General features: G+C 38.9%; 1 protein-coding gene across 3 annotated transcripts in view; it reads left to right on the forward strand.

The window, feature by feature from the left end:
• ATP11C (ATPase phospholipid transporting 11C (ATP11C blood group)) overlaps nucleotides 1-25,585 on the forward strand; it is a 173,925-nt gene extending 148,340 nt beyond the window's left edge. The window contains exons 24-30 of one of the 3 annotated variants that reach the window (XM_028123823.2): nucleotides 933-1,060; nucleotides 6,206-6,341; nucleotides 8,626-8,691; nucleotides 10,962-11,065; nucleotides 13,930-14,083; nucleotides 14,203-14,268; nucleotides 22,894-25,585. In XM_028123823.2, the coding sequence (XP_027979624.1) occupies nucleotides 933-1,060; nucleotides 6,206-6,341; nucleotides 8,626-8,691; nucleotides 10,962-11,065; nucleotides 13,930-14,083; nucleotides 14,203-14,232 (618 nt within the window). In that variant the 3' untranslated portion in view covers nucleotides 14,233-14,268; nucleotides 22,894-25,585. Of the gene's footprint in view, nucleotides 1-932; nucleotides 1,061-6,205; nucleotides 6,342-8,625; nucleotides 8,692-10,961; nucleotides 11,066-13,929; nucleotides 14,084-14,202; nucleotides 14,269-20,175; nucleotides 20,281-22,893 lie in introns of all 3 variants that reach the window. The other 2 variants (XM_028123821.2, XM_028123822.2) reach the window with 2 other exon arrangements.
• Nucleotides 25,586-26,124: the final 539 nt, after the last annotated feature.

Raw genomic sequence — 26,124 nt, forward strand, 5'->3', positions numbered from 1 at the left:
AGAGGTAACAAGTGGGTAACTGGATACATGGGGACAGGTCTGGGCCAGAGATGAATACTTGGGAATGTTCAGTGAATGGATGGTGTTAAAACACAGAACTGGTGAGATCACCTAGAGAGTGAGTATGAAGTTCCAAACACTTGAGTACTGGAACACTCCAACAGAGGGCTCAGGCAGAATAGGAGACTAAAGAAATGGCTAGTGAGATAGGAGAATCACAAATTTCAAAATATTTCTTGAGCACCCAGATGGTGCCAGGCGCCAAGATAGCTACTCAGGTTGCAACATTGTGGGGGCTCTTCACTGAGATAGAGAACATAGGAGAAAGCAGATTTAAGGGGAAAGTTAATGAGTTTGTTTTTAGACATTCTGAGTTGCAGATGCCTATGGGACAGCCAGCAGAAAGGTGGAGATTTGAGTCTGGAGCCTAGGGAAGTCATGCCTGTGTACCTATTTTTAGCTTTGTTTTTGCAAGTACGTTTATTTAATCCTTAGCAAGTGGCCACATTCAATATCATAAATGCAGCCTAGAGAAAGTGATAGTGATACTTAAAACTATGTAAAATATTAACAACAACAAAACCACGATGACACAGGCTGGCCACTGCCTATGCTTAGTCTCCCTGAGGGGTTCCAGGCTTATATTTAATTGGTCTTTGTTCCCTGAGAAATCTTTTCAAAATCTGTTAGTAAATATTTGTTAGAAATAGACCTTATAGCATGTATACATTCTGAATAAGATCCTGTGGGAAGGGAGGATATATTAATATGATATATCACAATATGTTCATTTCTTTTCTACAGTTATCAGTGAGAGTGCCCTTATTTATAAACTTCTTTTGCTATCACGACAAACGTGAAAGGAAACTATCTGGATTCAGCTTATGATTTTTCCAAACACATGTTTTTTTTTCTGTTGTTTGTCATTTCAGCCACTGTATGATGCCGCTTACCTTACAATGTACAATATCTGCTTCACATCCTTACCCATCCTGGCCTACAGCCTGCTGGAGCAGCACATCAACATTGACACTCTGACCTCAGATCCCCGATTGTATATGTAAGTAGAGCACATTGTTAAAAACCACTGTAGACTTTTAAAATCGTGGATTTCTTTTCATCCACAGGTAGGAAGGACACAACTGCCCACCTGATTTGATTACATGGTTCTGTTCTGAATTTTTAGCTACTTAAACTGTACCATTCAATAGGAAAATGGTGTATGTCCTAGATGTAGGTCCTGTCCATGAATGTTTGTGAACCATCTAGTTCAAAATCACTAACTGCTAAAACTTGAACCTACATTGTCATAGAGTTCTGAAGTCTCACACGAAGACATACTATTTTAACTACCAAAAAAGGGAGGGGGCACACACACAAAGATTTATAGAGTATTGATTCCTATCTATAATGGGTTGAACTGATAATATGTTAGACTTTCTCTTCTAATTTTTTTAAGATTTTATTTATTTATTTTAGAGAGAGAGTGTGTGCGCACAAGTGGGTGAGATCGGGGGCAGAAGGGGAGGGAGAGGGAGAGAATCCGAAGCAGACTCAGTGAACGTGGACCCCAACGCAGGGCTCGATCTCAAGACCCCAAGATCATGACCTGAGCCCAAACCGGAAGTTGGTTGCTTAACCGACTGAGCCACCCAGGTGCTCCGAGACTTAAACTACCCCAGAAGCATAGCCTCCTCTACTTTGTTAGCGCCGTTCTAAAACCTGTATTGCTGGGCCTCAGTCGTTAAGCATCTGCCTTCGGCTCAGGTCATGATCCCAGAGCCCTGGGACTGAGTTCCACATCGGGCTCTCTGTTCAGCTGGTGGCTCAGTCATTAAGCATCTGCCTTCGGCTCAGGTCCTGATCCCAGAGCCCTGGGATCGAGTTCCACATCGGGCTCTCTGTTCAGCAGGGAGTCTGCTTCTCCCACTCCCCCTGCTTGTGTTCTCTGTCAAATAAATAAATAAAATCTTTTTTAAAAAATAAATAAAACTGTATTGCTGAAGAAAATAATTAACTCATCAAGCCATTATATCCATTTTGTGTCAGTTGTAAATGGATGCTTTTCTCTATGGATGGGGTACTTGGCCAGTTGCTTAACATACGATTTAATTAGGTTTTTATAAGTTAAGCCTGCACCTAAGGATGAAGATGTTAATTTATAGCAGATGATAATCATTGCTACATAATGGACAGCAAGTGCAATAGAGCGACTCAGGTGGTTTATTTGTATGAAGTGAAGGTGCACAAATTTAAGGGATTTCTTTAACCAGTATGACTCATAAAAATTACATTTAGTAATTGTTGGACTTAACCAGCTTTATGAAGTTTGTCATTTTAAAGATGGAAAAATTGAAAATTTCAAACATGCACAGTAGTAGCAAAAATACTATTAATAGAGTGAACTGCCCTATCCTCACTACTCATAGCTTCAATAATTATCAGTTCAGAGTATCCTATTTCATGAATAATGCTGTTTGCTCTATTGCAGACTTATTTTTTAATAAATACCAAACATTTTTTTAAGATTTTATTTATTTATTTGACAGAGAGAGACATAGCAAGAGCAGGAACACAAGCAGGGGGAGTGAGAGAGGGAGAAGCAGGCTCCCTGCAGAGCAGGGAGCCCGATGCGGGGCTCGATTCCAGGACCCTGGGATCATGACCTGAGCCGAAGGCAGACGCTTAACAACTGAGCCACCCAGGCGCCCTATATACCAAACATTCTATATAATAGTTACTTCAGTAAGTATCTCTTAAAGATAAGGACTTAAAAAAAATAACAGTACCAAACATTATATAAAATAATTATTTCAGTAAGTATCTCTTAAAAAGATAAGGACTTAAAAAAATAACAGTACCCTGTCATACCTAAAACTTTAACGTTAAAGTCCATAATATTATCATACATCCAGTCAAGGTTCAAATTTCTCCAATTGACTCATTTATTTATTTTTTTTAGATTTTTTTTTTATTTATTCATTTGGGAGAGAGAGCACGCGAGCATGAATGGTGGGGAGGGACAGAGGGAGAGGGAGAAGCAGACTCCCCGCTGAGCAGGGAGCCCAGTCCCAGGACCCTGGGATCATGACCTCAGCTGAAGGCAGGTGATTAACCATCTGAGCCACTCAGGCGCCCCCAGGTTGACTCATTTTATAGCATGCTTGTTTGAATCAGAATATAAGGTCCATATGTTGTAGTTAGTTAATATGCTTCTTGAGTCTGTTTTAATCTGTAGGTTAACCGGGCAATTTATTTGTTGACAAAACTGGGTCATTTATCTTGCAGCGTTTACCCCAATCTGGAGTTTGCTGAATGCATTCTTCTGACATTAGCATGTTCTGCTTTTCCCTGAATTTGTGGCAAGGGGATGGTTAGACAGAGCATCAGCTCCCATGCTCTCTTTTTTAAATGAGGAACCAGGGCCCAGAAATGACTGACCTGAGGGCACATGGTGTAACTAGAGGCCAAATCAAGATCGGAATTCAGTCCCCCTGATGACTAGCCCCATGCACTTCCCAGCTGCGTGGCGGTTTTCAAACACTGAGCAGCAGTGTTTGTCTCCAGACAAAACTAAAGTGAAGTTCCCTAGTGTGGCTGCTCCGGTTAACGCGGGATTCGGGCGGCAGTGAGCGGAATCCCTCCCATTCAGTCCCACCAAGAGCTCCAGCCAGCAGACCGCACTCCAGTCCCCGCTCGCTCCTATCTAACTGTGTGACTTTGTCATGTGCCTCGGTTTCACCTTCGGTAAAATGTGGGTAACAGGAGCAGCCAATCCCAGTGTTCTTGTGAGGATTCAGTGAGTGACTACATGTAAAACAATTTAAAACAGTCCCTGGCACATAGTTTTCAATTAGATGGGAGCTATTAATCTTATTCTAACATCCCCTCCACATAACTTCAGGGCTATGCTGAGCATTTTCATACATTAAGAATGTTGAAAACCTGCAGAAAGCTGTTGAGTACCAATTATTTTAAGGGTGTCCATGAAGTTTGAGTTAGGGACTACAGGTGTAGGTCACAGAGGATTCAGTGATTTTCCAGAGAGGGTATACTTGCTACACCCGCGGAAACGCAAGCCGTGGAGACACGGATCTCAGCCTGTATTGTAGATTGCTCTGTTACTCCAATTATTCCTTTGGAAACATGAAGCCCTAGTCACCCTCTGTGGCCCTGTCTGCAGCCGTACCACTTAATATTGTGGCTGGCATCGTGTGGCATACTACACATTTCACCTTCAGGGACGTCGTGACTCAGGCACTTGTCAAATACTGTGACACGAAACGATCTATTCAGATATTTTCATGCTTTTAAGAGAAATTTAAATAGTAAACTGTCGTTCTTCTAGAGAGGCATAGTTTGTTTCTTCTACAGCTTTAAAAGGTGAAGGAAAGGTTCCAGTACACCTGCCGCTTCCCATCAGAGGGAGGTGCTCAGGCCTGTGCAGCGGGGTGACTGCCCCCCAAATCTTCATTTTCTTTCATGTTCTCCTTCATGGCAGCTGTCATATTCTGAGTTTCCAACAGCTTTGTCATCCATTTGAGGGCAGCTAGAAAGCCTCGAATGTCACCCAACATACCTTGATCCCCTGCCCCTCTTCCCACGGTGTGTAAGGTAGCTCCCAGAGACAGTCTAGAAACACAGGATTCACTCTTGCCTCAGCCCAAATTCAGTGACTCGCAAAAGCCTCATGGACTGGCGGTTGCTGTTCACTCATTGCAAGAATCTTTAGGAAGGGGGGGCCTGAGGGGCTCAGTCGTTGGTGGGCATCTGGCTTCAGCTTGGGTCGTGATCCCAGGGTCCTGGGATCAAGCCCCACATCGGGCTTCCTGCTCAGTGGGGAGTCTGCTTCTCCCTCTCCCCCTCCTCCTGCTTGTGTTCCTTCTCTTTCTGTCTCTCTCTGTCAAATAAATGAATAAAATCTTAAAAAAAAAATCTTTAGGAAGGTGGCTTTCCCTGTGGCTCCCAGTTGCTTTGACAGTGTGACCTATGTGTGGGGGGAGCTTGTTTCTGAGAAGCAGCCACCTCTTTCCTTCTGCAGTTTTTCTAGGGCAAACACCGACACATAGCCATTATGCATCCCCCGAATTTCAAATTCCTTCATGCATCTGGAAATCCTAGTAGGTAAAAGTTACATAATTGCCATGTTTTCAGAAAACCCCACAGTACTCAATACCAAGTGAACAAGGATCACTTGCATTTACATTATAAAGGTGTTGATTCGATAAAGCCAAGAGATGTTCTGTATGGTATTGCCAACAGTGTCCTATATGAGCAATGAGCTACCTTCTGATAAATGTTAAGAGCAACTTGAGGAGGGCCTGGGTGGTTCAGTCGGTTAAGCAGCCGACTCTTGATTTCGGCTCAGGTCATGATCTCGGTCGTGAGATCAAGCCCCACGTTGGGCTCCTCAACTGAGCATGGAACCTGCTTAAGATTCTGTCTCTCCCTCTCCCCCCCTCACACTCTCTCTCTCTTAAAAAAAAAAAAAAGGCAATTTGAAATAGAAGCCAAAAGAATTCCTTGCACAAACCCATCTTCTTTCTGCACCTCTGCTCCATTAGAATTAGTAGCCATATTTAACACTCTGACTTGTGCTGAGAAAATTGTGTTATTTTAACAGATTTTAAAGTTTCGATCCACCTACCGTTTATGAAAACATGACTCTACAGCTTGAAACATTATTTGACTCAATTGAAAAAATATAAAGGGTACCCTGTGACCTAAAAAAGGTTACATTCCCAAGAAGAAATCAAGTGATTCCAGTGTGCACCATAGTTTGGGAACCGTTATGATACATCTTTCAAGTCTCATTATTTGTAAATGGGACTGACAAATACCTATCTCGTGTGGTTTTTTTCGTGGATAAAAATGGACAATATATATAAAACTCTTAACCCAGTTTACTGACATAAAAGAAGTACTCAATAAATGGGAGTTAATTATTTTTGATGATGTTATTGTCGGTGGCCAGGATTTTAAACTTAGTGCTTTTGACTGTTTACTCAGTGCCTCAGTCCAGAAGCAATTGCAGGGAGATGAACCTGCGGCTCAGTAGGGCCCTCCAGTTCCTCGGGGATGCCTCTCTTCATTATAACAGGGTCACACCTGTGTGCACTTTTGGCATTTCACCGGATCTTTAAATAGCCCACAGAGATTCACAGAGATTCATTAACCTGTGGTTTCTTTTTCCATTTCTCAATAGGAAAATTTCTGGCAATGCCATGCTACAGTTGGGACCCTTCTTATATTGGACGTTTCTAGCTGCATTTGAAGGGACAGTGTTCTTCTTTGGGACTTACTTTCTTTTTCAGACTTCATCCCTAGAAGAAAATGCAAAGGTAAAAAAATACTTCATTACATGTTGGTATAGTAAGCATGGCTTATTCTTTTTCTATAGGTACTGGATTTATCATACACATAATCTAGCTGTAATCATTTTGTAAACTTTTTCTTGAGGTACAATATTTAGTTCTTAGAACTTTTTTAGAACAATAGAAGTATTGAAGTAAGAAACCACTTCCCATGTGCGCGGCTAACTAGAGAGCTTCTGTGCAAACCTTCTGGAAGCTTAACTTGGCTACAATTTTTAATAGATGTACAGAGTTCTTAGGACCTCAGAATTTAGACCCCTATACTTTTCTTTTTTTTTTTTATAAGTAAACTCTACCCTCCAACATGGGGCTTGAACTTAGGACCCCAAGATCAAGAGTCGCGTGGTCTACTGACTAAGCCAGTCACGCGCCCCCAGACTTTTCCTGTTTTAAAAGTCTGGCCCCACTCACTTCCTATTGATAGTGGCCTTTCATGCTTGGAGTTGAAGGGCATAGCTACCCTATCTTTGCAGTGTTAGCCCGATAGTTAAACGGACGGATTCCCTTCTCTTCCTTTTTCCCTTCCACATGGGAGCATAGTGTTTTCCAGGAAGACTACACTCATCCTACCAGTGCCTTCCTAGGAAGCGACTACATAAGTCAGCACCTGCAGTGGGATGATTTTCCCCTGGCTATGTTCTGGGAGAGCACGGCTGGTAGGCCAAGGTCTTGCCACAGCCACACGATGAGCCTTGAGCCCACCGCTTCACCTCTGCTTTCACTGTGTTCGTTCTTGGCTATTTCTGGGCTTCCTGTTTAATGGTTACTCATTTGGTATCCTTATAACGTGAAGCAAAGCAAAGGTTCAAAAATAACTTACTGAGTACAGTAACTGTCCAGAACTTACACAGTCAACATCTGTTACAGAAGTAATAGGCCCAATGAATATGAAAGATACTCTGAAATTAGGTACTACAGTCCAAAACCTTTCTAATTTGGACTAACACAAGTCAGTTTAATATGAATCCCTTAAAAATATTAATCCCTGGGGGCGCCTGGTTGACTCAGTCAGTGGAGCATGTGACTCTTGATCTCGGGGTCGTGAGTTTGAGTCCCACTTTGGGCATTGGGCACAAAGGTTACTTTAAAAAAAGTATTAATCACTGAGTAACTGTGGAGGAAATAGACGTAGTACTTAAGGAGACGCACGTAGCACTGGTCAAGGAAAGTACCCTGCTAAATCTGCAGGCCAGTCATTTTAGCCTTCCAAGTCAGCTTTGGACGTCAGTAAGAAGGGATTAGATTCTGTGATTTCTCGGGTCCCTTTAGCTTTATGGCTGATTCTGTGACTTCCACGTTTAATTTTATTTGGCGCATAAATGATAAAGAGCTGATGATTTCTTAAAAAGAGCTTGCTGCAAAGCAGGTGGGTACTCTCCTGCGCTCCTGTTGACCTGGTTCATTTGCTCAGCAAACTCTTTGGGTGGCGCCTAGGGAGCTCCAGCCCAGCCTGTGTCTTATCCATTACCCATTTTGGGTTCATGAAAACCAAATTAGACTTGACCATATATGTCACCATCCTTCTAAATGTTTGCTAAAATTACAGTAAGTGTAAGACTGCTATCAGTGATTAAACAGAGCACCATGTATGATTTGATCAAATCCTTTTTTTTGCTTCTGTAAATCTTAATTTTTTTATTATTTTTTTAAAGCGTTTTACATTTCATTTTCTGTTTTAATGTTATGCATTCAGATCTTGACAGCATTTGGTAAGCATATGTGCCATTCATTGCCATAGTTATTGACTTGTACATGCTCCCTGCTTTTCTTTAATGTGCACATGCTGACAGCTCTAATATTTACCGCCAAAAAATTAGACTCTATTTTTAAAGTATGAGTCCATTTGTCTAAAAATTAGTTCTCATTTGAGAGCTTTAGTTCTTTATTACAGAGAAAGTCCATATCAAACTCTTTTCGAGCCGTGAATCATTCAAATGACTTGTTTTGATGAACATTACTGTTAGTGGAATAGGGGTTTTTTTCTGCCTTTATTATACCAGTGTGTTCCCTGTTCAGTACTACATGGAGTAATGGAAATAAACCCTACCAACTGCAAGTGTGTCGTAGCTGTCCAAGAAAATTTAGGGTCACAGTAAAATCCAACATTTTGGCCTGATCTTTTGATCAGATATTTCCCTAAACATTTTATACCCATGTCTTTAGCAATTACACCCAAGATTAAATTTTCCTTTTTATTTTCGTAAGCAGGCTTGTGTATTCATGGTGCATGTAATTGTTAAATGTTTTGCAGGTATATGGAAACTGGACTTTTGGAACCATTGTTTTTACAGTCTTAGTATTCACTGTAACTCTGAAGGTTAGATTTTTATTTATTCAAATATATTTAACACCACTTTTGTAATTCTTTCTGGTCTTACACTATTCTCTCTTTTTTGTCTTCTCTTTACTTGTATTGCAGGTTGTTATTCAAGTCTGAATACTTACTAAAATATGTATGATATTAGATATTTAGACATTTGTATGCTGTTTGTGATCCATTTTTTCCAGAACATTGTCTATCCTCTTTAATTTGTTTCATTTAAAAAAAAGATTCATACACCATAGTTCTGTTGAAAATCTGTTTCTTCTTTCAAGACAGTATAAGTAGTATATAAATAGGCTGTGCTTGTGTGTGTGTGTGTGTGTGTGTGTGTGTGTGTGTGTTTCTATGTTAAATACTTGAATAGTTTTTAAGATTGTGTTTATAAACACCAGGCCTCAAAGGAATGGGAGTACTTAAGACAGTTGAATAGGTATCCATGAGCAGATATGTGTGCAAAAGAGCTCAGTAGTAATGAAATTTTATATAATGTATTTATCACTGAAATTTATCCATATTAGTGATGAAATGCATAACAGTATACAGCAGGTAACACACAGGAATCATGAGCATTAACATGCAGCTATGTAATATACTCTGAAGCCTTGCTGAATTCTACCCTTGAGACTTATGAGTTGGGACTCTTATACTTGAAAGCATAATCAAATTCTTTTGATGATCATTCCAGTAATAAGCACCTCACATGGGATCCAAGAATGGGTAAATGCATTCCAGTATGCCCAGTGGTCAAAACTAGAATCCCAGAAGTATGATTGACAAAGAACCTCTAGTCATTTCCCCTCTAAGTTTTTATTCCTGATTCATTTCTCATACCAAATAGAACTAACATATGTTTGCATTTTTCATCTACTATTTCAGTAATATTGTAGGACTGCAAAAGAAGATGTTAAACAATTCATCTCCATTTAGCCACTTACTAGCTGCTATTTTTGGGCAAGTGACTTCGTTTCTCAGTACCCTCGTTTCTTCTTTTTCTACAAAATGGAGATAAAAGTAGTACCTTCCTCTCAGGATTTTTGGTGGGAAGTCTATTAGGGAATACACATAAAGCATTTAGAGTGGTATCTGGCACATAGAATGTGATCAGAACAACAGATGCTAGTTGTTGCTATTTATTATTATCTTTCACAGGATCATGATTTGAAACGGAAACCTCTCCACCTTTGTTTCCCCTGCTCTTGCATATGGCCTTCGTAGTTAAAGTTGGCCTTACTGTAGCGTCTTTCATGTGTCCCTCAAAAGACATTCACTCTCTCATCTTCAGATGGGTATTATCGTGACCTTCTCCCTAGCAGCCCAGAGGTGGGAATGCAAGTCTGGTCTACATTAACGATGTTCTCAACATCCTGCTTATGAACGAGAAACTTAGAACAGGGAGTCGAGGACCAGGGTGTCACAGCAAGTAAAAAAAAAAAAACGGAGACACCACCTCCTCTTCAAGAATCAAAGCCCTGGATATTAGTCCATGTGGCCCAGAAATTTTAAACAAGCAGAACAGACCATACTTTTTTATTTTTAGATTGCATTTGAAAATCCCAGGTGCCACAATCTAAAGAAACAATCAGCCCTGGCAGAAACAGGGAGGGATTAAAATCTAAAGCAACTGAAAATGTTATTAATTTAATGGATTAGATAAGGGTTTTGCAATTGAAAGGCACACTACATAGTCAGTCCCATGATTCATTGCTACATGGTGCCAGGTGTATAGAGCTAGTTGCCTTTGCATTTAATAACCCCCATCTGTTGTGTTTGAGCTATCAAGACTCCTTTGTGTAGTTTGTGTAGTTTGTCTATTCTTCCTAACTAACCTTTCCCCCTCCTACTGATTTTCAGTATACCTGCCTCCACCAGCTAGGCCTTCTGCTTTTATCATCAGCTTCCCAGCCACCACCACCTGAGGACCTGGGGCTCCAGTCTGAGGATATTACAGTTACCTCAGTGTCTGCCCTTCCTTCAGTAGTGAGGCATCTGCAGCCCCATACCTACCAGCTACTTGCTTGACCACACCTCCAAGCCTGTCCTCTTGGGTCTGGAGGCCTTGGAACAGAACTTAGCTCGTTCTTACCCTAGCTCTTTGAAAAGTCTGGTTTCTGTTCTTTTAGCTTCCCTCTCTTCTAGTTGCCTGGCCCAAGCGAGATCCTCCCATAGGTATCATACTGTATGCAAGTTTGCAGATAGCATAGTGTACTTAACTGCCTGGTGTAGTATGTACCCATCATGAAATCTCCTGTGTTGTATCTTTTCAGCTCGCCTTGGATACTCGTTTCTGGACATGGATAAATCACTTTGTGATTTGGGGTTCTTTAGCCTTTTATGTATTTTTCTCATTCTTCTGGGGAGGAATTATTTGGTAAGCAGCTGTGTATGTGTGAGTAATATGTAAAAATAACAAAGTAGATATATGTATATGTACACTGTCTCTGCAAACATTAATCATACTTTTTTAAAGTGTTGATTGTATAAGATGGCAGGTCTTCTGTATTAATGGGCTGGAAGTTAATTTCAAGTAAGATTTCAAATGCAAGTATGTCGACTTACACAAGTTATTCAAAAGTAAGTAGCCCCTGTCCAAATCTTTCCACTTGAAGGTATGTAAACATCTAATGTCTATGAAGCGAAACTGCAAGTTCTAGCATGCCCTGCGATGTGATTTCCACTGGAAATATTCATCCTCTGAAGTTTCTACAGTTTACAGTAGCCAGTAGATACATTATTATCCATTTGGATTCTGTTCTGTCTTTATGGTATATTACTGTCAATCTTGTCACTATACTTGTGCTCAAGGTAAAGAGTATATACCACTTAATATTCAGAGGGTTATATCTTAAAATCACATCTCATTGTTTTGGGTGGGGTAAAGGCGGACTCTACAACATGGCCTTAAAGTTCATTGAGTTCATCTTGGTTCAATAGATGTTTATTCGGAATCTGTTGAGTGTGAGGCGCTCTGGGAAACCAAGATGAATAGACTGTACCCCTCCCTCCAGGAGATTAGGATCTAGTGAGAGGGACACATAAGCTTTGATTGGGAGAGTTAAAAGGAATGAAAATAAGTTAGATTGTCATCTCCTTTTCTTACACCCAGAGGCCTATATTTTGTTTTTAAATATCATAGGTGTTTTCATTAATCAGTGGCTTCTCTTGACAAGGATGCCAGCAGCAGAGAGCATGGCTAGGGGAAGCCATAGGATGCGATTCTAGGAGTACCTTTTTTCTCACTGGACAAAGCATTCCATGGTATCATGGAGATGTGAGGCCATGTTTATTGTCCCTTGAGCTTTAATTAGAAAAAATTCTTACTGTTTTGAAAAGCTTTTAAAATAAAAGCCTTAAGAAATAAAAATATGAAATACCTAATCACTTAAGCAGTTCCAAAAAGTGTAATCACGCATGTATTGGGCACCTATAGAGGTAATTATTGAAGTGGTGAAGCTGACAGAAGTCTCTCTTTTCTTTAATAATATACAAATTAATCAAAGTTGGTTAACCACATGTAATATGCAATTGTAACTCTGCCCAGAGCAGCATAGTTCTGTCTATAAATCTGTGTAATCAACATCCGATGAACTAATGCAAAATTTCTGCAAGAATAAAATGTTTCTAGCAAACTAGTTTCTCTTACCACAGACTATTCCTTATTAATTAAAATAAATCCTTTAAATGATTAAGACCTTGTCACACCTGTTTCTTTAGCGATGCTTGCTAAAAATGAAATATATGTTTTTATTTTGTTGCCTGTAGTGCTGTCCTTAAGTAGAGCTGAGTTGAGCTACTACATGAATATAAAATTATAAAGCAACTAGCAAAATATGACCAGAAACTGTGTGAGATTTCTGCTGAATGCTGGTTTCAGCTATTATCTCTGGACACATTCAACCCTGAGGCACTGTGACACACCCCTCTGGGGTTTGGCCCTGAGAATGATGATTTCTAAGCTACAAACCCAATCCAAGAATAATATCTTTTGTTTTTTACTCTTCCCCTGTAAAGCACCATAGGTGTCAAGATAAAGAAAAATCTAAAGCTGCAGGGCAGGGAAAATGGAAAAAAAAGAAAAGAAAAATCTAGAGCTGTTAATCACAGAGTATTGTGGGTACTGTGTGGAATGTCCTATGACTAGTTGTTGGTTGTCTACTGGACCCTTATGGTCAGTTAACTGCCTAGAAAATAAGTTAGGGTGCCCTTCAGAATTGGAGTGAGGGTAGAGTTCTGCAGAATTCCTTTTTGGATGGTAGGGACCCTGGAAAACCTTTTTAGCCCAGACTTCATTAAATTCTCCATCTCGCTGTCCCCATACACCTAGAGCCAAAAGCTTGATTTTATTATGTTACATAAGAGTGCACAAACATCGATTTTTTTCAGTTTATCTTCAGTGAGCCCAATGCGTAATATAATAAATGAGACAACCAATTATCTGCCTAGAGCTCCTAATCCAAGGAGAGTCTGTTGTGCATCCCAACCCTGATCAGCCACTTTGCACTTCCTCCCCCTCTGCTTCCAACAACATTTAGCCTAGTAAGGCTCTCTGTGGCTCAGCTCGGGGGAAACTGGCTGTGCTTTTCTATGGCCACCAAACAGTTCAGTGGTTGACTTAGAATGAAATCCAACATCAGAACAAGGGGTCCTAGATTTCTGGACTCCCAAGACTTAATGTCCTCTTAGCAGTATTCTTCTGCCAACCTACTTGGCACACACTGGATACTCAGTATATATTTGTGGATAAGAATGGTAGAGAGAGAAGCTCAACAGTCTTTTCTCTCTTTATGTAGAGTTTTTTGGGGGAACCTATAAAAATGTCTTTATAAATTTCTGAATGTAGAGCACAGTCCATTCTCATATTAACAAAACAGCGGAGGAAATAAAATGCTTATTAGCATAAAAATTAACCATTGCTCTTGAATATCTTTGAAGCTCCAGTATTTTCTAACGCAAATAAATATTCTCCACTTGGCAGTTTTAAAGTTGATTGCTTGGTTGTTTTCAAGTCAGATGCATTTTCCTGTCATTCTTCCCCTTTAATTATCATTCCTTTTTTCCCTAAACATTAAGTAAATGAAATCTGTTCAGTACTTTTGGGATATTCTTAAAATTATTTCTATTAATGTGTATAATTAGAAGAGTCCCTTTAAATACAAAAGATAGTTTCAATTACACATCTGCTTCATATGACAGGAACTGATTTCTTTTCCATTCTGTGTCTTCTTTCCACTCTAGGCCTTTTCTCAAACAACAGAGAATGTATTTCGTATTTGCTCAAATGCTGTCTTCTGTATCTACATGGTTGGCCATAGTTCTTCTAATATTTATCAGCCTTTTCCCTGAGATTCTCCTGATAGTATTAAAGAATGTAAGAAGAAGAAGTGCCAGGGTAAGAACTAAGTTTATATTATAAGTTTATTTTTGGAAGGGGCTTCAGTATCTGCCATGAACTAAAAACCTTGCTTAGAGATTTGCATTAGTTACAGCATGTTAAACCCCTCCTTACAGGTTCATCACTTAATTTCCTCTTCTGCATAAAAAGTATAGTAAAAACTTCGTTATCCAATGCAGGTGGTAAGTAGATTCCTTAATAGTGTTCTATGTGACCTTTAGCAATCCATATGGAGTATCTCATATGCTCCATATGGAATTTTAAATGGAAAAAATGGGGTGTTTTGGGTTTTTTTTTTTTTTTTAGCCTAGAATTTTCACACCAGGAATTTCCACACCAACATTCCAGCTTTAACCTTAGAAATTTCCCTGTGGGTTGTTTGCAGATTTTCTTTTTCAGTTAATAATCCCAATTTGCTTTTCAAACCTTTCCCCTTCCTTTAATTATAGTGCTGCTTAATCTCTCTGTCGCTTCTAGCCCTGTCTGTCCAGCAGTATATTTGAACCAAAGAGAATCCCCTGGATGTGATTTCTGCATCCTTGCCCTCCTGAACACACTTGTGAAAATTAAGATTGTTTTATGAGTGTGTTTTTATTTTTGCTGTTTAAATTGTTGATTTCTTGTGGGACTGAGACGCTATTACCCTCTGCTAGCCTAATTCTCTGATATCTTTTAAACATTTCTAAAAAGCCTTTAAAGTGAAAGGGGTAGATTAGCTTGGAAAAGAAGACTTCTGGCAAATTTTGACCAGAAGGTTAATTAAATATGTCATATTCCTGCCAACACTTAACTCATTTTGCCAAACAGAACCCTGTTTTTATCCTCTTGACACCAACTCGATCATATGGCCCCTCCAAGGCAGTATTTTCAGGAAATAGTTTAAGGTATATCTACTGGACCCATTCGATCAAACTTGCCAACCAGTTTAGCCACAAAACTGGTTTCTCTGATGTTGGTTTGGGCCTATTGATTTGAGAAAATCCAGTGGTTGGCATCATGTAGATTGGGGGAACTAAAATGATTATAATGAGAAAATCTTTAGTGACTGGCTGTGTTAAAGAGGACTTTCATGATCAATAAGTCAGTATCAGCCCCAGTGAAAGTCAATAGATTACCCTTGGCATAAGCCACATTGATTTGGGTATACCAAGCCGATCCCTGTACAGTTAGGTGGTCAGACCTGGCCTTAATTCGCTGTTTCTGCATGCTTTGTGGGTGGCACTGCACCGACTAACATGAGCCTAGCTACTTCCAGTAGACCCCTGACTAACTCCCTCCAGCCTGGTGTTTAGTCTTAGGATGGGAAAGTGGCATTTACTTGTCTCCATAGACCTTAATATCAGTTGAACAGAGTTAAAACAGGTATGATACAACAGGTTTTTCCCGGAATGGCTCAAGTGGCCATTTATATCAAGCCAAATAAAAAATGTCCCTGGAAAAAGTGGTTTGGTGCCTTGTCATCATAGACAGTTTGGGAAAGATCTCTGAGGTGCTCTTCTATCCCTCTTATTTGGGAGTACACTTTTGGGATGCTCCTAAATGTTTTTCTTATTTGGGTTAATGGAGCTCATGCTAAGTAACGGCTCATTCCCGGCTTCATGCTCTAAAGATGATACAAAAATCTCCGAAATCCAAACCTTCAAACATACCATCTTTATCCTCCTCCCAAGGCCCTTTCTCTTAAAAACAAAATTAGACACTGGCTGGCGGTGACTTTTACATAAATTAAATGGAGGGATGCTACAAAGCAGTCGCGGATAAAGACGTAAAACATTTTTCTTTCCATGCAAACAGGAGATTCCAAACTTCTGTTGAAAGCATGAGGTTCAGCATGAAATTTGTTTGCTATGGGTTATGTCCATGATAGGAGGAATTCTAGTGTCTGTGCTATAGCTTGGCATGCTGGTGTGCTAGAACAATCAGGAAAATTCCCATAATCACCTTCATTCATTCGATCATTCATTCATTTATTCCTACCCTCATTGAACTAGAACATGTATTGAACCGCCTACTGATGAACATCTCTCTTTACATCCAATGTCTGAAAGGCTACATGGTTTTTCAGACTCTGTAGGATTTTTCAGAGTTGCAGATGAGACAAAAAGTTGTGGGCACTCAGCAGCACTGCCCCCCCTTTTTTTTCCCTTCTGAGAAAATGCAAGAGCAAAGTAGTGCATATGAATGCATAAAGGCCAACGGAAACCTGGCAGCCAAGGCTATTCTGATGTCACATCTGTTTATATAAGGCCCTGTTTGGCCATATCAAAGAAGCAGAAGCCACTTTGAAGATGAAGGAGAAAGAGTATCTTCATCACCAGCAGTTTGACATCCCTGGTGACTTCCTACTTGGTTTAATATCCCTTGCTAAGGCATTGGCCTCACTTTTAAAGAGAGGCAAAAAATTCTTTTACACTGGGTTAGCCTCATACCTGACAGGTTCCCTACTGGGGTAAAGTGTGCGTCCCTACCTAGAGGTAGAAGATCCCCCTGACTCCAACCGGTTAGCATCTTGGATCCTTTGTGCACATAGCCAGAAAGACCTGTGGCGACTAGGCTGCCCGAGCTGTCCTCCTATGGGTCTTGGCAGTTGCTTTCAGAAGGGAAGTCAGCAGTGGGTAGTGAAAATGTCTCTGGCATTTGAAAAGGGTGCTAAGCCATTTACGTTTAACAATTACAAAGCAGCCTTCTGTCAGATTCCATTCAATTCAGCCTGAGGGTCCACTATAAGGTAGCTACTGTGCTAGGTGTCAGTAACTCAGGGAGGAGTCAGATGTGGCTCCAGCTCACAGGGAGCTCTCACTGTCGTTGAGTTACAAAGGGGATTTATGCAGAGCTCTTCTGTAAGCAGGTATAAAGCAGGATAGGAGACTCAATGATATGGCGTGTTGTAACACATCTGAGCTGTTTCAAGTCACTACCTCCTGAAGCCTCCAGTAAAAAGGCTGGAATGGCAGCCTCCACCCCAGCTGAGTTCTGTCATGACGTCAGCATTGTAAAGAATTCTATTTTCTTCGAAAATCGTTTCCCTCGGTCATTTAACTCAGAGGATAGCTTAAGCTACCTATTCCTCAGCTATCTTTTCAGCAAGTGTGGTTAATTTTTGAATTAAATCCAGTCATTAAGGATCATAAGGCTTTTCTTTAGCTTATAGATTGACAAAGCTACATCACCGTGCTGCTGAAATGGTGAAACCGCCATTGAGCACCGAACAGTGGAACAGCGAGATAACACTTGAAAGGAAATTTAAAGTTTAGATATCTGGTATTTCAAAAAGTTGTAGTCTCCTCCTAGCACAATTGTTGGGCTCTCTTATAATCAGTGAAGTAACACTTGAACTTTCTGGCCAAGTAGTAAATACCACTTCCCATTTCCAATGGAGGACTTCTCCTCCAAACTTTATGGAAGTTTTCCCATGTAAACTACCACTATCAGAAGGGAGGCTTGACTTTGCTTACTAGACCCTGGAATACTATAATCTAATGGGAATAGACCTAGCCACATGGCCATGCCTAACATGGGATGTCTGCACAAACAAGAAGAAATAGTCCATTCTGGAGGGAGCTCTTTCAGAGTAGAGGACAGGAAAAGGAAGAATGTCAGCTAAGCAAAATTCCCAGAGTAAGCACTTTGAAAATTTTGGAGAATATAACTTACCTTTTAATAACAATGGTGCCAAGGATGATTGCTATTGCAGTTCTGACGGTGTCCCATACAACCATGGGTTCTAAGGATAATGGCCCTGTTAACGGGATTAGACAAAAAGTTGGATCCTAACTTGTGGCTGTTGAGATGGACCTTTATGCATTGGCCTCTTTGACATACTGCTCATTGAGCCTGAGCTGGTGTCAAAGCTCTCTAGATGACTGCAAAGGAATCTGGAAATTTCATCCTCTTTTAGCTCATTATCTCGCTTCCTTCTCCCCCCCACCCCCCACTTGCTGGCTATATGAGTTTTTGATTGCTTCAGATACTCTTTCCATGCTCTCCACTGCCTTCTGTATTTTCATATTCCCTTTCTTTTTCCTTTATAAAGTAACCTAATCTATTAACCTCTAAAATTTCTGCTTCATAGAAGTACTTTTATCTCTGATGGTTGGATGTAAGGTTTTGAGTGCACCAAAATGTGCTTATAGTTGCAGTCTTTAATAATTAGGCTTGTATATTAAACATGGGGGTGGGGGACTGGGTATCGTGTTAATCTTGTTGCGAGATCTTTGCCCACAAAATAGAAGGCAGAACAATTTAAATTTTTTTTCTCAGAAATTATATATTGGTAATTTGCATGTTGCCAACATGTCACCAACTTTAAGGTAAAATATGAACAGGAAAAAAATATAGTTATGTTAAAACATATATGAATAAGTCAAAGTATTTGCCTTTAAAAGTTTTATTGTTAATTAGACTCTGCTAGATACATGTGATACTTTAGCTGGTTTCTTTTTTTAATACCTATTTTTGTTAGTCACTAAGTGGATAATATGGGTAATCTTAATTAGCAGAATTGTTAAACTCGTCCCCGTAGTTGACCACTCATCTACTCTTTTGCTTGGACAATGCCAAAACCAAGTCTGTGACTTAGCTTGTAACTTCAGGCATGGAATAAGAAGGAAAAACAATAACCTGTTGGGTTTTCTGATTAAACTCTAAGTTAATCAATTTTTACTTTTTCTAGGCATTTTAAAGGAGAAATTTATAGCTCTTTAGCCTACCCTTTTAAAGAGGTCTCTGTAAGAAAAGGGGGAAACCAAACAAATTGTGTTAGAATAAAGGAAGTTAAGCATGGGTCCAGTGATAAATGGAACTGAAGTGTGGTTTCACCAGATGTCTTCCCATTATGTTAGTTTTGTTAGGCTTTTAACCTTTAAGGGCCTAAGAGCAGTCAGTCCCTTCATTTGTATCTGTGCAATTGGATAAGACAGAGAGTTCCTTCAAAATTAGATTGCTGATGGACCCTGGACATAGCCCTCTGACCAATGTATTTTGAACAATGTAGGTTAGTGAATTAATGATTAGAAGTAAGCCTTATTTTAATGAGAAGGATGTTTTAAAATATTTTATTCAAAATAATCTTCCCATTAACAAAATAATTTTAAACTGTTAAACAGAGAAATAGTAGTTTGCACATATAATAGAGACTGTTCCTAACTCTAACTCAACTGTTACTTCAGAGAGTAATGTCTTCAAAACTAACATGTCATTTCGACTTCAAATTCTCAGGGTTTCTTTTTAAATGTCTTACATTTCAGAGAATATTTACTTTTTTTTTTTTTTGGTTTCTGCATTTCTCTTTTTTCTACTGCAATTTTCCACCCTTTGTGCAATTGTGATCAAGGTAACGAAACGCCTCCCTTCCTCAGGAACATCTACTATCTTCATGCTTTCTCAAACTTCCAGCAATCACAGTTTCTCTTGGAGTGAATAAGGTGATTTCCTTTCTTAATGTACCAACTTGCTTGCATTCTCATTTGCTTGACACCATTTTCTCTTTATGAAAAAGTACTTCTCATTACTCATTTTTATATCTTCTATTGATACTTAAGAGAATTTTGTCATTTTCCTTTAATCATTTGTTCACCTTCTCAAATTGTCACACTGGAGAGGAAGTGATTTTCAAACGTTTAGACTGTAAATCTCTAGTCCCATTGATTTCTGGTCTGCGGTAGAAGCCACGGCTAGTCTGTTCACCAAGACAGGAATGTTTTGCACAAATTCTCTTGGTTCGATACACTCACGCACCAGCACAACTCTCAGAGGTGTTCACCAAAAGGATGGTAAGGTTTACTAATCAAACCATATTGACTCATCTACCACATAACCAACCTACCGGTGTCATTTCAAAAACCCCAGTTTGCCATATACTACTAATATCTGCATACTTCTGCCATGAAAACAATTCAATTCGAGTTGGAGACTTTCTTAGGTCTTTCAATGTATTCATTTAAATGTTATGCATTTGCTGTAGTGTAATCATTTGTACTTTTGGCCAAAAGAGTAGTCTATAGGAAATGATTTTTTTCTTCTACGTTTTTATCACCAGGTAGGTTAACCAGTCTTCAAATGCTTTAAGTATCTTTACCTCACTATTACAGAGAAATCTGAGCTGTAAAAGGGCATCTGACTCATTATCCGCCAGACCTTCAGTCAGACCTCTTCTTTTACGAACATTCTCAGACGAATCTAATATATTGTAACAGGTACCTAGTGTTAAACAAGCGGGCTGGCTTTTAAAGAAACAGATTAACAGCATTATAAAGAAAAAAATGAAAATACCACTCTCTAAATTTTCTCTGCTGTTGGTGTGGTGAACTTTATACAATTCTTTACAAAAAAATATAAAGATGCATTACTTGGAATATGGGAAAATCTATATTTGAAATTTGTTAAGCCCCCAAATAAAATGTTAGGCATTTTGCAGAACTTGAAGGGCAATAAAAATACAATAAAAATACATTGAATTTTTAAGGGGCAAGTTGTCATGGCGGTATTTGTTAATACTGATTAGGAAATACCATTTGGATTTTAAAAGATCATTTAGAAAATTGAAAATAAATATTCCAAAATTGCATCTGTATAATATCAAGTCGATTAAGCATTGCATGTTCTTTTGGGAAGTATGTGGAAATAATCCAATGTGTTTGTACCTCCATGTGCCGTGTCTGTGTGTTTGCAGGTATACACCTAATGTACTCGTAAATGTCTGATCCCCAAAATTAATGAACCAATCTAATCACTTTTTTTAATGTCAAGTTTTATTCAAGCTAAATGTTTCAACTTTCAGAGATAAAGGTAAAATCTTTCCTAGCTATTCAGGGGGATGCTAGCCTAATTATGTAGAATGCTTCAGAATTATTTTTTCCAAAAATGAGTGAATTCATTTTATAACCTATTGTTTCATTTATCCCAGAAAAATAGTCGGGAAGAATTGATAAGCCATGGGAGGAGTCCTTGAACTCAGAATGACTCCTCTGTGTGCATTTTGTTTCCCACTGCCAAGGCCTCTGTCATCCCAGACCATGAGAGGCCCTTTATCCACCCATAGGAATTCAGAGTAATTCGTGAATGAAGTTTACAAGCTTACCAGCTTGGAAAAAATGCAATACAGCTTAGGGCAGGGCCATCTTTCATGCACACATAAAAATTAGTGATCATCAGGAATGAAATTGCAGTTCAGTTCTCTTTGGAGCTAACAAATGTGAGTCTTCCTCATAGGCCCATGTTTTTGTCAGCTGTCAACTCCCCCGCCCCCGAGCAAAGAATAAAAATTAAGCTAATGGCATGAATACTTTGGTTCTTCTATCTCCTACGCCTTATCACAGTCTGCATCCACGGTGTTCTTTGGGAAGCAGACTCATTTTGCCCCAGTTAGCATCTTTTTCCCCATATTGAGCGACTCACCTGCTTATATCTTCCCTCAGTAATGATCTGCTTCCTGGTAGCCTTCAAAGTCTTTGACACTTTTGTCCCGGATGGCCTTGTCCTAAGCTGTATGGTGCTATGCTGTTGCCAGCTAATTCTGTATCCCCCTGGATTGCTTTCTTTAGCTTGGTCTGTGGTTTGGGAGACTAGGCTGAGTAGCAGACACTGCTTCTACTTTTGGCCTCTCCAGGGCCTAAAATCCTACAGTGACAAAGGATGAGGAACATAGAATTGAGGAAGTTTCATTTTTTAAACAATTGTTTTGTTTTTAACGTGGTTCTTTCTTCCACAAGTATCTTTTCATGTAGCCTTATTTTTCCTCCGAGGAAAATATTTGGCAAGTAGTTCAGCCACCGAGTTTGTCCCTTGATGAGAGAACTGTGTGACTCCTTTTGTAAGTTCTCAATGTGAACAGCAACCTTATTTTGGTTAGGCTTAGTCACCATGTCCCTGCTACCTGAAGAACTCTTAGGAAAATAGGGAACATGAAAGAAATGGAACGTATTCTAGAGGACTTCTAGTCCAGTCATGGCAAGGAAGGTGCACCAAAATGGGAAGAAAATAGCATACCCCTTAAGGCCCTTCACTACTCCTGTTTTAGAAGGTTGGATTTTAGAGTGTAGAATGAAAATTAGGCTCCCTCCCGACACCAAAGACTTCCACTTCTCAACATACCTGATTTATACTCTGTGATCAGTTGGCCTACCACGCCCTATCCCTGTAATAGCATTTGATAATGTTCAGAGGACAGAGAAGAATCTACAGATTTCGGGATGTTTTGGTGGTCGCTTTTCTAAAAAGATAAGACAAACAAGCATCCGTTGACTCATAGATAAGTGATCTACCAAAAAGAAAATGAACTTCAGCATTATATGGGGAAGAAACATGTTGCTTTCAGTAAAGGAAAAATACTTTTACAACAGCCTTTCAAAACTGAGTGTATCTTTAGACTTTCTCTGTCAAAATTTACACATCCTCAAAAAAAAAAAAAAAAACAGTAATCAATTCATTCATTCAACATGTCCCGAGTACCTGCTATGTGCCAGACACTAGGCTAGGTGCTGGAGATAGGAGAATAAAATGTCCCTGTTTTCAAGGAGCTCACGGACTAGAGAGTCCTTATGGGAACAGTGACAGGAGAGCCCTGGAGCATTCCAAAAGCAAAAAGCAAGTCTGAATCTATTCAGCTAACAAATGAAGAAGGGATTAAAAACTGGTTATTGTGTCACTTTTTTTTCCCTGCATGTGAATAAAACTTGGCACTTTTAAGATCGTTCCTTTACTCTCATAACAAAATATACTACTTGATTTATTTTTGAAAATGCTAAACAGATGGCTTCACATTATTGTTAAAATAAACCTTTTAACTCTGTATATTTTAAATTTTTCAGAATCCGAATCTTGAACTGCCTATGTTATTGTCCTACAAGCATATTGACAATGGTTACAGCTAAAAAAGAAAGCAGGAAGAAACAACTACAAAAAGTTATCATCTCAGGATACTCAATATGCAACAAATTAAACCACTCTCTTATGTCTAGGGTTCAGAATCAATGTCCATTAAAATACCAAATGACTCTCTTAAGCATTTACAGTTATTGTTAAGTAGCCGTTATGGCCAAAGCTCTTAAGTTATGAATCATGTGAAAGTTGAAAGCACGAATAATTAGAATTTCTGGCTTTAGATAGAATAATATAACTACCCAATGGGTGCTCCTTTAACCCATGAACTCTGTGAATGGATCTAAATATAATAGTATAAAGTAGAAGTCATACAATGGGAATGAATAGACTTTGCTAATCTTACTCTTTTTGCCTGGCAGAAGAAATAGGCTGTTTGGATCACATTTCTTGTTCCTGCTGAATGATCATCTTAAATTATTTTTTTTCAAATATATGAAAGGAATACTTGAACATACAAGAAGACTAAATGGTTAATCTTTTCTGTTCACCCACATGCTAATTTTGTCTTCATAGAATATCCTTGCCCAAAAAATACCTTGAACCCTTATGTGGAAAGAACGTTCATCCTGGATATTTTTGTGAGAATCAAAAAAATCGCTCATTTTATTTTTGTTCTTCTGAATTAAATCCCACTTGATGGGTGTGTGGCTACTAGATTTGAAAATAAAAACATTTCCAACCGCTTAGTAAGTAGCCCATCAAGAGAGTGAAGATATAACAGATTTTTTTCCAATATTAGTTTTACTGGGATCTGAGGTGAGATAGGCAAAACCATAGTTACATAAAAAATAAAGCCATCTGAACATCAATCTTCTATAATTTTTTGTGGAGAGGGAAAAAATAGCTTATAACTGTTAATGGTTATTTTTTGAAAGAGGCTGCCTTTGTGCATATATGCAGCACTTTTTTTTTTTTAACTTGCCAATTTGGGAAAGAGGGATCCATCCCAAGACGGTGGTGATTCAGCTGCAGAGCCGTGATTGTGAACATGAATGTTTTCTCAGCAAACATGGTTGGGTGATGGTCTAACTTTAAACCATGAGATTCACCTTGGTAAAGTCCTCAACTTACTGGACTAGAAGGGGGCTTTAGCCTCCTAATGAGTTCACTTAAAAACATAAACATAAATGTGAAATGTCTTTATTAAATGTTAAACACTTTTTTTGGATATAAATGGCTACATTTGACTACAAGATTGAAATGGGCTCTTAAAAAGTGTTTTCAGGGGCGCATGGCTGGCTCAGTCAGTGAAGCATGCGTCTCTTGGATCTCTCGGGGTCATGAGTTCGAGCCCCACAGTGGGCATAGAGATTACTTAAAAAAAAAAAAAAAGTGTTTTCATACCTGTTCCCATTTTTGGTTGTCTTTCTGGCATGCCTGTACTATTATTAGTGTTTATATCATACCTTGATTTAGAAAAGTATTGAATTCAATCTATACCAGTGTATTTATATGGTCCACATGGCACATTTGATTCTTCCATATATATTTTGTGTAATGTTTAGGTGTAATTTTTCTTAAATTCCAGGAAGGACAGAATTTCAGTTATCAGAAACCTATCCATCATTATGCCCCTTTTTCATTATTTCATTTGTTCTCACCTATCAGTATTATTTTTGAGTATTTTGTTAGATGTCATTCACAGCTTACCCAAGTGTGCTGTGTTCTGGTCGCCTATATTTGAGGTAATCTACTGAAAACAAAGTCTGTGTATTCTTTGCCTATTCCAAAGAGCTTAAAAAAAAAAATCAGACCCAGGAAAGCTTTTGATGTTTTTTGTTGTTCTTGTTCGTGGTCTGGCCGTTGCTGTGTTGTTTCTGTTGTCTCACATAAGTACTGTAGGGACTGTGAATACAAATGAGAGAGCCACAATATAGAGAGAGGCTCGTTGAGCGCAAACCATTGAAGATTGCCATAATCAGAACATCCAGGGCAGTGGAAATGTAACTGGTGGTATGTAAAATTCCTCGCAGCCAGGAAGAAAGGTGACTAAGGGGGATTTAAAGTCCTGTCACAGCTACACGTTACACTGTAGCTCAAATTCACGATGGTGAAATCATGGCCTAGATCCTTGAGAGGGACCTGACTTTCCTTTTTGAAAGATATTTTATTAATGAGCTAAAAAATGGCTAGCATGGGTTAGCAGATGTAATCACTTGAAGTAAGCCTTCTCACAGTATTCCTAGCACTACAAGCTAACCACCTTATTTTGTGACAGAGAATGGGGGAAAATGTAATAATGGGATCACATACCCATCATTTGAACAACTTTGAACTATCAAGATGTCCTTGTAATTTTCACAACTGTTGTCCTTTGTTTGAAGGTGTAACCTACTAAACGTAAAACACAGATTCTGTATCTACAACATCTACACCAGCAACAGTATAAATGTAGGCCTAAATTTGCAAAATTCATAATAATTTAGTGATGGAATTTTTTAATAACATGCAGTATATAAATGTGCAGATTTTATGCAAGTGTTAACAAAATCATTTTTCAGCTTGCAAAATGGGACTGCAAAATTACATTTTTCACTTAAGCAATTTTTTACATCTATGTCGTTGCTTTCTATAATGACTGTGAATGCCATCTTTTATGAATGCAACTTGCCTTTTTCATTACAGAAATTTTTGTTTGATGTATCAATAAACTTTGGTATGATATGATTGATATTTTAGCCTCTTTTTTTTGGAAAGGTCTCAGTTTGACATAAAAATACAGAAGCAATATGATGGGAAATAGTTTTTTAATTTTCTCTTTGCCTGTTTCTGTATGCGTTAACTGGCATTTTAGGGCAATACCTAATTTGGGGAGGTTACAGTTTTTGTGGGAGTTTTGATAGAGAAAAGGGCAGCCAAATCAGTAAATACGTACTGAAAATCTAGTGTATGCTTGGCAGTGTGCTTTCTGCTGCCCACACATTGGAGGTAGTGTGATATATGGTCTGTGTCTCCATCTCATTGAAATCATCTGATTCTTAAGTATCCAAACATGCAGCGATTCTATAGTCGCTTGAAATTTGGTCCAAAGGCGCACACGTAAAAAACTAAAGTTTCTCCACCGTGGCTGGTAGCATTTCATTTTTACACTTAAGTCTCCATGTTTTTGTAGCCTTCTGATCATGTTAAGTCTTTGACCTACATTTAGTGAATTTCCT

Source organism: Eumetopias jubatus, unplaced genomic scaffold (assembly GCF_037043125.1).
Source record: "Eumetopias jubatus isolate StellerSeaLion01/CBP00866 unplaced genomic scaffold, mEumJub1_p1.0 scaffold_11, whole genome shotgun sequence".
Classification (NCBI taxonomy): Eukaryota; Metazoa; Chordata; class Mammalia; order Carnivora; family Otariidae; genus Eumetopias; species Eumetopias jubatus.